At 40.8% G+C, this 12607-nt stretch overlaps 1 protein-coding gene across 2 annotated transcripts in view; it reads left to right on the top strand.

The window, feature by feature from the left end:
• The window catches only part of ADGRL3 (adhesion G protein-coupled receptor L3), a 337944-nt gene that overhangs the window by 283133 nt on the left and 42204 nt on the right, over positions 1-12607 (top strand). For both annotated transcript variants that reach the window (XM_061992427.1, XM_061992428.1), the window contains 2 exons: positions 2178-2244; positions 3630-3721. In XM_061992427.1, the coding sequence (XP_061848411.1) occupies positions 2178-2244; positions 3630-3721 (159 nt within the window). The remainder of the gene's footprint in view (positions 1-2177; positions 2245-3629; positions 3722-12607) is intronic.

A 12607-nucleotide genomic window follows, 5' to 3' on the forward strand; every position in this document is an offset into this window, starting at 1 on the left:
GAAACCAATCGCTTCACTCTTTTCTGCTCAGTCCAGCACAGTTTTCACCTCGTGTTGTGTTTCAGCTTTCAGTGTTTTTCCCTGTGTCCCAATATATATGTATTCAAAAACAGCTGCATCAGACATAATCATATGGCTGGTTGTCATGCCTTAAGGAGTAAAGAGAGAGAAGGTTTATATCTTTCCCTTCCTCTGGGCTTTAAAGAGCCGTCTCACTCTTTGGGCTGAAGTAAAACCAAGTTGCTTGACAAGTAAAATACACTGTTCTCCCAACTCCTGTGCAGCAGGGACCGGGGGATGTTTTGAATGTTAATCTGGAAAAAAAAAAAAAAAAAGTTTTAAATATTTTAATTAAAAAACCTCAAGCCACTCTTGAGTCCTCTCCCACACACCAGCACTCATCTGTAGGAAAAAAAAGTTGCGAGGCCTCATATTCCTCGATTCGTATGTGGCATAAGGACTAGTTACACATTTTTTCCTGTGTGAGATGGGATAGGTTAAAAGTCTGAAAAGCCATGTAATGTGTCAGCTGCTGCTATGTCGATGTTGTTTTTCAGGAATGGGACGGGAGACTTTTTGCAGGGACTTCATTATCCTTGAAACCTCTATTTGTCTGTCAAGTGTAGTTGCAACTGGGTGACATTTCAGGTGTTACGGGTGATACACAGATGTCATGATTGCATAAACCATTTCCTGTAGGAAATCAGACTTGAGTAGTTTCTAGTCAATTGTGTTGTTCCATTATGAGCTGCACCTAAATTACCTTGAACTTCAGCAGCCACAGAAGAAGAAACAAAATTTCCCCGCCATCACTCTGAAAGTCTTTTTGCCTCCCACATTAGGATTTTGATGCTGTTCCTTGAAGATTTTGGATGAAGATCTGCAAAGGCATTTCAGGAGTGATGGTGACAGAAGTGACGGTGTTTTAATTTGTGACAAATAGCATCACAACTGTACATATACCGATACATCTTTGGTACTGACGAGACCTGAAGTTTATGTGGTCAGGGAGAGAACTGAGAAGCTTTCTATCCTTCTTTGAATTTATTCGTATCTTGACCTCTCCTAGTCATAGAGGTTCAGGGCATGTTTTATTCTTTTGCAGGCAGCTCCTGCTGATCTCTTCCATGGGGCTGCTGGCACAGACCTTCCTACCTGTTGCAAAGTCCATTGCCAGGAAAAAACCATAAAGCATGTGTCCTAGAGCTGTCATTTGTGAGAACTGCTATCACTTCCACCACAATAAATTAATATCTATAGTTTCTGTCACTTGCCTAATTAAGAAATTCCTTTGGATGTTTAGTATAAGAGTGTTTTTGTGCTTTCTTAGTCCTCTGTGTATAAATGGAGCTGTGATTTGCAGTGTTGCAAACATGACAAGATATTATTATTTTAAACATTGTACAAAACTTTCTTGGAATTTATATTCATCTGCCTTGTAATCAGTCACTTCCATTTTATCTTCCTGTCACCTAGAATGAACTAGGAATGCAAATGTAATTTCCCAGGGGCCTTAAAAAATGTGGGGAGTATTAAATGCAGTTTAAATTAAGTGATTAATAATTTAGTTTTAGGCCATGAATCAACTTCATGTGATAGCACAGACCATATGCAACCCTTGAAACATTAGTGGAAACAAAACACTCCAAAGGTTCAGGGAAATAAATACTCTAAAAGGGAAGTTGCTGAACCTAATTAAACTTAAGCTTTCTATTACCTAAATTGTGGTTCCTGTTTGCACAAAATTTGGTCTGATTTGCTTGGTGGAGAAATGTCATCTCACTTTACAATTGACAGACAACTTGAGTTGTGTTGGAGCTGGAGAGGGAAGAGGAGCTAAAAGCAAAGTGGAAGCTCCATGGGTGCTCATCGGACCCCTTCCTTAAAAAAAACCATGATTTTAAGGGGTTTTTTTCTGACAGATGCAGAAAGCCTTTGCAACTAGACCTTGTGGCGTTTCCTCCCTGCTTCCTCCAGAGGTAATTATCTTACTCCATCAATAGCGCTGTCAGAAATTGGGCACACAATTCAGCATTTAAATGAACAAGCAATGTAATATTTCCTATCTCCCACCGGCATGTTTTGCAGCTCACATTCTTCTCTGTCACTCACTTACTCTTGATATATGTCCTGGGTGCAGTCCTTGAATGCCTTCTCTCCCCTGTGTTTCATTACAGATGTTGGCTCCGACTTGACACCTACTTCATTTGGAGCTTTATAGGACCAGCGACCTTGATAATTATGGTAAGAACTCCTAATTAACTACTCCATCTCTCAGGTCAAGAAATAAAACTTTTGCTGTCCCTTTACTCTTTACCTTTAATTTACAGAGATTAATTTGAGAAAGACATGTTCTTCTTTGACCCCAACTAGTACAAGCAATTAGACATTTGGCATTGAAAAATACTTGATCAAAACAAGCCAGGGAGCTTCAGACGGGATGCTTACAGAGTTTGATTTCTACCCTTGGAAATTTGGAACTGCTAGACTCTGTTTTGATGCCACTAATTCCCACCTGCCACCCCCATTCACCTTTGAATTCCAGAGTGAACCTTTGAAAAAAACATGTAAAAAAGGGCAATCCAGGGAAATGGGGGGGAAAAGAAAAAAAGTCCAAGCTGGAAGAGAGGTTTAGTGGGGGTTTTTCTTCCCCGGCAGGAGTTGAAGTTTGTGTGACTTCACGGTTAGCACATTGCCAGAGTATCAGCTAACAAAGTAACAAGGTAGAGAACCCAACTTTAGAGGCAGTTGGAGTTTTCTTCTACTTTAATCACTACAATATGGCTTAAATAAACCGTCCTTTGTTTTGAAGACTACAGTTTGGCTAACACAGCAAGCCAGACACTCTTGCTTCAATACAGACATTGTCCCTGTGTCTCCTGCTTCTCCTGCAACTGGAGGCTCTTTCAGCAGCCTTCCACATTAGGAAGGGTGCCACATCACCAGCTACAACTGTTGTTTTTTTTCACCTTAGGCAATTTATTCATTAAAAAAAAATCTTCCCTTTCTGATTACAAGATTTGCAGCAACTGCTTTCCAGGAATTGTGGCAGCCTTATTAACACTGAAGCATTAAAACACCATTGCATCTTTTACAGAATAAATCAAATGCTTTTCATTTTTATGTTTCAACTTTACATTGTGCTAAGCATCTTCAACCGCCAACATTTCTCTGCCTGTCTCCCCCGTTATGTCTTTATTTAAAAGACATATTAACAGAAAAACATTGCTTTTTTACTTCCTTACAATGGGACCAGCTAATCAAGGTACTTGGAATTGCTTTTCATTATTGTACACCTATCAAATATAGAAGAGCCATTACAGCAAATGTGTTTAATTTTCCTTAGTATAATTTGAAGCTTTACAGCTGATGTTGGAACCAGACAGATGTCAGTAGCATACACAGTGCCACAGCTGTGGCTTCACCAGCCCTGCAGTCTGCAGGCCAGCTCACCCTATAGCTCACCCTACAAGGTGCTTGGCAATTTTCTGTGATTCAGTCACTATAAAATTATAGCGAGAGCTAATTTCCGACAGCAGCTCCTCTGTTACAGGGAAGCAGCTGACTTTCTCCCCACCATGTTGTGCTGTATCACGTAACTTTTTTTTTTGTTTTCCTCCCCGTTGCAGCTTAATGTCATCTTCCTTGGGATTGCTCTCTATAAAATGTTTCATCATACTGCCATATTGAAACCTGAATCTGGATGTCTTGACAATATCAAGTAAGTGGTTGGTTGGTTTAGATTTTTCTTCTCCCTACCTGTTTGTATCTTTTGCTGTTTATGCCCCTATTCCTCTCAGAGGAGTGTACAAGGGAACCAACTGCCAGAAGCAGTGCCAACCAAGGACAACACACTGGGTTATGACACTGCAAAGTGGTTTCTAATAGGTATCAACAAGTAGCTGATGATGAAGCACTGTCTTTATTGGGATTTGGCTGCCAGTGGCAGCATTTTCTGTTCAATTTTGCATGAAGGAAGCAAAGTTGCATTTGCTGTCCTTGAAACAGGTAACCTCCTAGGCTCTCTACGTAAAAGAAAATCATGTCTGATAATTACTGGCTAATTATTGCAGTCTCCACAGGGAAGGTGTTTAAATTGTTGATCATTCCTATTTCTCTGTGCTCTGAGGGTGGCAGCCTTACTTTTCTGTTTGTTTTGGCCCCTGACAGATTTAATGACCCAAATTCTACCCAGAATCTGATTAGTTTCAGCAAAGTTACTGGGAGTTTACCTGAGGTTGTCCATATTAGAGGATGCTTGCCAACCAAGGCATGTTTTGCCCTTGGTCTTGGATTATGTCTGAACCTGGGCATCTTACTGTCTAGCAAGCTGCTTCGTTATATTGATAGAATATTACTCTCCATCTGTGCCTGTTTATTCAAGTACTTCTGGCTTTAATTACTCACTTCAAAAACACAAGTGGAATTCAGGTGCAGTGCATGATAAGATGGGGAACCTGCTAATTAGTAAAACCATGTAAAGAATTTCAGGAGGAGAAAATTATTGGGGGTCAGCATTTTCCTGTCCACCCTGGAAAGGACAACACAGCTGGAAGCTGATTCTCTCCTCTCTTCCATGGTGAAAGCGAGAGAAGAGGCACGAGAGGAGCTTGTTAGGAGATGACTGAACTGAAGAGTTGCAAGGCGGTTCTCAGCCAGATTATTGTTCTTACAACTGAGCTACTCTCACAGGTGTGACTTTAATTTAAACTAGGTCCATCAACCCTTGAAACTTCACAGCAGTCAAGGCTTGCAATACCACTGTCATGCCACAACCTGATGTCATCCTTTGGATGAAGTTTTAGTTTCCTAGGTGTAAATTCCTCTTCAAAGGTTAGGGGGAAAGGAGACCACAGTCTGTACAAGTACAGGGCACCTCAGTGAGTTTGGGGACCTGTAGGGTGCTCATTTGCCATGTCTGTCCCTGCCCAAGTTGTAGACAGGCTGCTTTGCAGTACACCTTTCTTTCTCCTGCCATTGGTCAGCTATAAGGTAAAATTGGAGGAGCAGTCTTTCCTGGATGTCTAGAACTGATCCCAGCATTATATTCTTTCATTTTGTCTTGGATGAGATGTTAAAGGAATGGTACATTTAATAACACTTGCTGGTATAACTACTCACCATGCATTAGTGCTATGGTGTTGCTTGCTGAGAAGAGTTTTTCAAAGGTTACCCACACAAAATCTGTCTGGAAAGCTCTGCAGTATGACATTTAAATAAAGAACTGAGGGGAAAAAAACCCATCAAACAACACAGCCCTTATTATTAAAGCAGAAATAATTATTGCCTTCTGAATAATCTTGCTTGTGTTAATCTCTAGTATCTCTATTTAAAGTGCCAGAAATGTATCCAATCGCGTACATCAATTAGAATATCATGGTAAAATATTTTATAGTTTCTTTGGCAGATGAGTGTCTATTCCTGATTTGACTTTATTAAAATGCTTTAAAAACACAAGCAATTAAGATACTTTTAAACCCTTCTAAATGTGTTACTTCAATACAAATTTTGTTTTAAGCTTGATAAAAGAAGAGAAACGTGATATAAGCTTCAGAAGACCCCAAGCTCACCTTAGGAAGTTCACGAAAACAAGAATTTCAGAAGGGACTTGACTTAGTTTCTGAATATCTAAGCAGGACAAAGTTGAGTCTCTAAATCCAAGGCATGTGTTGTCTCAATATTGGATATGTTTGAGTTAGGACAAGATGCATATTTTTACAGAGAAGGGAATTCACCTTTCAGAGACCTTTCCTAGGGATGTAAAGGGTGTGCAAACTCTGGAAAACTTATAGGCAAATTTATAGTTGTCTTCTAGGTAAGATCATGGTCTCCTCCCAAAGTCATTGATTCTAATTCAGTTACAACATGTGGGCATGGTACAGCAGCTCTGAAATAAAAAGCCATAGATGTTATTTCATCAGATGACCAACAAGATCTTTCCTGAGCTTATCTCTGTGGCTCTGTATAGTTGGTGAAAAGACATCCAAATCTGTTTCTGAAGACGTGCACTGCCTTTGATGGCTCTCAGAGTGGTCCCAGAGCCTTGCATCTTGTTTTAAGGTTTATATTTAAAAACAAAACCAACAGCCTGCATTGGCAGGCCCCTTGCTCCGATCTGCATGTGACAGCTTTACGGCACACAGGGAGCTGAATGGGAATTTGTTCTCCCAGTTAATTTCCTAGCACTGCTCTGTGTTGGGTTGTGGTGAAGCTCTCGCAACATAAATTCTGAGCCTGTTCAAAAACAGCAAAATACTTGATTCCCTGTGGCAACATAAAAATAAAAGCCATAAAATATTTTAATAGGCTGTTAATAAGTGTTCCTCCAATCTGGTGCTTGCCTATGTCACTTTAAAGGTTAGAAATACATTATGAAGTACAGAAAATAGAGAGCCAAATAACTCCACTTAAATTAATGAACTTGATAAAGGATCAGGTGTCACTTGGGATACCTTTAATTACTGCACCAACAGAAAAGCCATTGAAACAGCAGTGCCTGAACCAGATGCTGCGTGGCTGAAAGATTTGTAAGCACTGTGCAAAGTTGTAAAAGTAAACTTCCCTAACCTTCAGGAACAGTCCTTGTATTATTATGCCAGCATGAGAAGATCTCAAATACTCAGGGGTTATCCAGCAAGAGATTTGATGAGTACAGAGCTGGTTAATTTTTCACTCATGTTAACTTTTCCAGCTTAGCCCAGCACTTTCAAGAAGGAAGTGCATAGCCACATATGTGGGTCCTTCCCCTTGAGCCAAGAGCATCCTGCCTGTATAGTAGGTTGGTACTGAGCCCATTCAGTGGGTTGCACCCACTGAGACTGCAAGGTTCGTGCTCTAGCCCTGCTTTTGAGGCATGTATCCAGGGGATATGAGCTCATGTATGTGGGATATGTTGTTGGGAGCTGCAAGTGTTTCAGTGCCTGCAGTTTATGCCAGGAGGGCAGACTTGCTCCCATTTCACAACAGGTACCATCACCAAGAGACAGTATGCTTTTACCTAGGACCTTTTGAAAAGGTTCAGGTTGAGTTCGTCCTTCAGTAGGATTAAATGGAAATTTTAAGTGTTTACCCAGTGTGATTATCTCTTCTGCCTTTTAAAGATCTCTTTAGTATGAAGTGACGCAGTCAAGGGCACCAAAATAGCTGCCTCTTGGGTGTTACGTAGTTTCTTCCCATGCCTCCCCAAAACGGGAGGGAATTTTCCTTCCTGGCCTTTTCCAAAGACTGTTTCTGGGAGTTCAGCATCCACTATGGCCGTTGCTTTTTCATCTCTTCATGGCTTGTCAGCAAACCTAAATAAGCAGAGATGGGCAGTGAAGGAGCATTACTGAGTTACTGGTAGCTCACTTGTATCTAACCATCTGTGAGCATGAGTGGGATGAAAAGTGTGCACAAAATTGCTCATGAGCACAAATAAATTCACTGTCTACAGACATATCCAGGAAGGCACTGTTCAGAGGACTGATTCCCTCCACCCCTTGTGAGCATGCAGGGAAGACAGAACTTTCAAGCCAGGGACTACGCAAGTAGTTTGGATGGCAAAAGTCTTCTGTGCTGCTTGCATCTGTAGCCTGTGAGGTGGAGACTATAGGTGTATCAGTGTGATATTGATGCACTCTTGATAGCAGATGGCTCCTCGTGGGAACGTGTTACTAGCTGGAATACTTTAGAGCAGCTGTGAGGCTGTTTTACCGGAGATTGCTGACATATGGAGTGATTTCTGGAGTTGAGCAGCTCAAAGTCTTTTTCATTGTGCAGAGTGGATGTTAGATGTGTGAAATGTCTCAGACTGTCATAGACAGAAGTACACTGAATCTTTTATATAGTCACGCTCCTGTAGAAAGCCTTATATGACAAAGGAATATACACCTATATGTGAATAGCCCAGCACAGTTCTTCAGCTTCTCATCCATCAGCTCCTCTCAGGGTGGTCAAGCATGTACTATGGTCCTTGCACACCAGGTTTTCATCTGACCCATGTCAGATGTTGCCATGCAGCAAACCATGCATGTGTTTCTGGATGCTGTACCCCCATTGTCTGTGCAAAATGGGAGGGTTTCAGATGAACCACTTTCCTAAATACCTTTACATTGTGTGACAGCACAGTGGTTGTTCTGCAGATATTTAAATGCTGTTCATTAGAGTTACAATGGCACTAGTAAAGGAGAAAAAAAAAAGGCTACACTGATGGTAATACAGATGTGGTCTAAAACCATACCTACTGAAGTTGGCGGTTTTGTCTTTGCTATATGCTGCTGTTATGCACAACATGGGATGCATTAATTACTGACATATAAAAATAGTAGAAAATTGAGTGGGGAAAGCAATTATTTAGGTAACAAAAAGCAAGTATTGTAAGTGCATTGAAAGGACTGAGCAGCTGCCACACCTGAAGTTACAGAAGATATCTCCAAATGGCCAGAGTGGACAGGGTGAAACCTCCTTTCTCCTAGCAGAGACCAGAGGCCATCCTTTCTCTTCCTTACAGACATAGCCTTTCCTTTGAAGTTCCTGTGGGCACCCAGCCCATCCCATCTTCTCCCTGTGCTGCCTGGCTGCAATTGTCTTTTTTAGCATTTTCCACAGCCAGACCAGACTGCCTGACATTCTTCTGTGCTGCAGTATGTGGCAATGCTATTTTTATTTTTATTTTTTTTTATTTGGAAGGGCGACACATTGGCCTTAGCTGCCAAGCACAACTGTGGACCTGCTAGAAAGAAGGCAAGAGGCAGAGGGCTTTGTCAGTTCACTTCTCTTTTTGTCCCATTTTATTGCATTATTGTTTTAGCTAGGACATAGCTTGGCCTGTGCCATAGGCCAGCTGGATGCTCTTTGGAAATAACAATTCTTGGAGACTTCTTCAAAGCATAGTGTGTCAGACTGCAGTCCTGAGTTTGTCAGAAAAGCTCATCCAGTGCAATAGAAACCCACCTGAAAGTTGTCCTGGAAAATTTTATTTTTTTCTTTCAGGCAGGGAGACCCTTAGCTGGGAGCTCCTTTTGTTGCTAAAGAAACACTATTAATTAGGGTCCTTGAGATAGTTTAATCCTGGCATTAATCAATGTAGCTTGGTTGCAGCTTTCTTTCCTCCTGTGGAAACCTACTCCAATCACATCTTCTGCAACAATAGAAAAAAGCACTGTATCAAACACCAGAAATTCTCTGGGGAAAAAAAAAATTCCAAACATGCAGGAGAGAATATTTTTGGGTATTGTGTCTGGATTCACAAGAAAACGCACTGAAATCCCATTAATGGGAATGATGCAGAAATGTCCTGCACTGCAGCCTTCAGAAATCAATCCTGGAATGATTAAAAAGAGCCTGTGTCAGCCCACTGGCTACCGTGGGAGCTTCAAATGGTCTGACATTAAAGGCACGCAGCCCTGATTTAATGGATAAATAAAAAAAGAATGTATTCTTCCAAGCTTCTGACTTGAAACAAAACTCACACCATACTCCTTTACTTTCTTTTCATGGAAATCTCTTACTCACAGGATTACAGAAATAGATTTGATAAGGTGCAACCTAAAAGCAGGATCCAAATGCAAAGACTCAACATTGATTATTACTATATAAGCTTCATGAAGCTCAATTGGGGCTCTCGTAGGGAGTCCAGCCCAGGCTGGGGGAGGCACAGGATGAGGAATGTCAGGCATAAAACTAAGAAGCGCCTTTTGAAAAGATGCCTCCTTCACAAACTGTTGCCATATCCTACTCTTCCCATATGTTGTATGGGTGTAAGTGATTATCTGCTCATTTTCTTGCTTGAACATATGTATTTTATTTTAAAGAGACATGACTAATCCCAGCCCCTAGATTAGGTTGTTGTTTCAGTCCTGCAGGATTTCTTAAGTCATAAAAAAATCCTCAGGGCTAGGTAGAAAATTGAAAACAAAGGTTAAATAGAACTTCTAAAAATTATCTGCCAAAATGTTCAAATTAAATCCTTGATTTAACACAGCAGTATTGTACTGGCAGGAACAGAGGTTTACCAATCTAGTTTTATTTACTCAACTGATTGAAATGCAGAAAAAGTAAACATCCTGGATTTGGTGCATAGAGAACCAAGTTAAAGTGTTGAAAAATGCAAGATTTCTTCTTTTGTAGGAAGAGCTTATGTTACCAATGCAGAACAATAATTTGTGGCAGGTATGTTTTCACTAAAGAAAAATTAATTTGTGCTTTATTCTATCCATTTTAGAAATAAGTGAAGATGAGGAGACAATAAGGATTTTTACATCTTCTTCTATTGAGATTTAAACTCATCTGTTATTTTCATGATCTCTTGTTTAATCATATGACAGTACAGCTTGGAAGTAGTTTGTGATGCTAGAGAGTCTGGAATTGAATATTACATTCACTCGGGGGACTTGACAGCAGCACTTTAATCCTTCATTACTTCTATGTTTGTGGTTGCTTAGGGGTGCACAGCAAGGATGTGGTATAATGAAAGCATCCCACTCTTGGGTGCAGAAGGCCCAATCCTTGGTCCAGCCTAGTGTAGCGTCTGGGAGCAGAACACCCAATCCTTTATCTTTAGCATTCTTGGTTCCTGGTGAACTCAGGACTGAGGGTCTGTGGCAACATGCAGACTCCTTCTTTGGAGCAGCAAACAGGGAAAGGAGGTTACAGGCACCCATGCAGCTTCAAGGAGGTGTGTGAGCTGACATGACTGGTGGAAAGGATGAGGTACAAAGGGTTTGAAACACAAGATGGTCAATGAAAACACTTTCAGGAGCCACAGTGAACCTCTATTAAACATGATCTGAAATACTGAAATAGGCCATTACCTATAACTTAGAACAGTAAATAAAATAGCACTGCCTGTAAAGAATGAGGTTTCTGTTAAGATTTTCATACAGCCTTACTAACAAAATAGAAAGACTGAGGGGGCTATTAAAGAATAGGGTGTTGAAAACCTCTCCTTCCCAGCCAACTCTGCTATATGCTGCATTTTTGGACTCTGACTTCTGGGGACAGCAGGCTCAGAGCACAGCAGCTCCAGGAATGCCTTTTGGCGAGGAATCATCCATGGATTCCCACTCCAGGAAAGGATACCAGGTAACAAAAGGTTTGGTACCAGAGAACAAAAAAGGCCCCCAAGACAGTGTTTGGGTCTGGATAAACTTGAATGAAAAATTAAGTGTGTGTTTTAACAGTGCTTGGGATGTGTAGGCAGTGCATTCTCTCTCACCAGAAAACTTGACAGGAGTGTTTGGCAAGGCTGACCAAACAATCTGGGTACTTCGCAAAATGAGGAATAGCTTTTATTCTCCCTTGGAAAACCTCTCCTTGTGGAAAGTTTAAATGTTAGCCACACAGTACTGAGCGGGCCTTTAGAAACTGTCTGCCTTGCATTCTTTGTAAAGGATCTTAGGCTATGATCTTTGTATCTCATAGAGCTTTGAGAGAGAGAGAGAGCTGTGCCTTCAGAAGCTTGATTGTTGGCTTAACATCTCCCTACATCCTGTGTAAGAAAGCACCATGCTTCCTAGTCCCCTGGATAGTTCAGTGCTGCTCTTTTATAGCCTTCATCTGCATCTCTGCATGAGCAAACTTTGAACAGGCAGCCAAAAGCAAACACAGAAAAGTCACTTGGAGTTGGCACAAAATGAAGTATTTACAAGCTTCCTACTAAGACAAGATACAACACGTTTCTATTTTGCCAGAGTGCAGAGTTTGTGAGCACCTCAGAGGCAGAAACCCTGCTGATGCTGAGAAAACATCTGAAACTGCACTTCTGTCTTGGTGCCTTTTTTTCCCACTGATGTTGATGGCATCCAGTTTTGTTTGTTGCAATCTGCTGCTCATTGAGATTTTCACAGAAGGGTTTGGTTAATAGCTGACTGTTTTGGCTTTGGGTTTTGCTTGTTTATCTATGTTTTTTCTGATGGCTGCATTAATGTTGAGTAGTGATTGTAAGCACCAATCTTCCCACTGACAGATGTTGTCCTTTATGAATTTAAAAAAAAAAATAAAAAATCAATCCATGGTTATTGATTTGAGAGTGTCCTGGAAGACATTAAATACCTAAGGTCTTTCTGTGAACCCATAAATCATGATTATTGTTTTAAAAGGCCATACATTTTAAGTATTTTGTTAGCAAGCCCTGCTGGTGCTATTTGGATAATACAAATGTGTCTAAAGGCTTTGCTGGATCAGTATCATATGGAAACAATCAGATATGTGGTTACACATCAGTGTGGTTTGAATAATCATGCCATGCCATTGCAAAGTAAGGAGGAAGGAAATAAACAGGGTTAACAATTCTAAAGGTAATTAATTACTTACAGAAAATGAGATGAACTTAACAGAATTGCTCTTTCCAGTTGCAATAAATAAGAACAATTCTCAGAAAGCAGGCCATGACTTCCCCGGATGAGTTGACGGAGAATGGGATGATGCTTTGCCATTGGCAGAAGCAATCAGGCATATGTGGCTCAAATCCTGGGCTTGAGCATCATCACATAGCATTGAGGAAGGTTTGGCCTCAATTGTCTGGATAAATTTTCAGAGCTACCAGTGGATTCAGGAGTAGCTTTCAATCTATATAAAATTTCCCTTATACTGGGAGGTAGGACACTAACCTTTACAGATCTCCAAGGCA

Source organism: Colius striatus, chromosome 3 (assembly GCF_028858725.1).
Source record: "Colius striatus isolate bColStr4 chromosome 3, bColStr4.1.hap1, whole genome shotgun sequence".
Taxonomy (NCBI): Eukaryota; Metazoa; Chordata; class Aves; order Coliiformes; family Coliidae; genus Colius; species Colius striatus.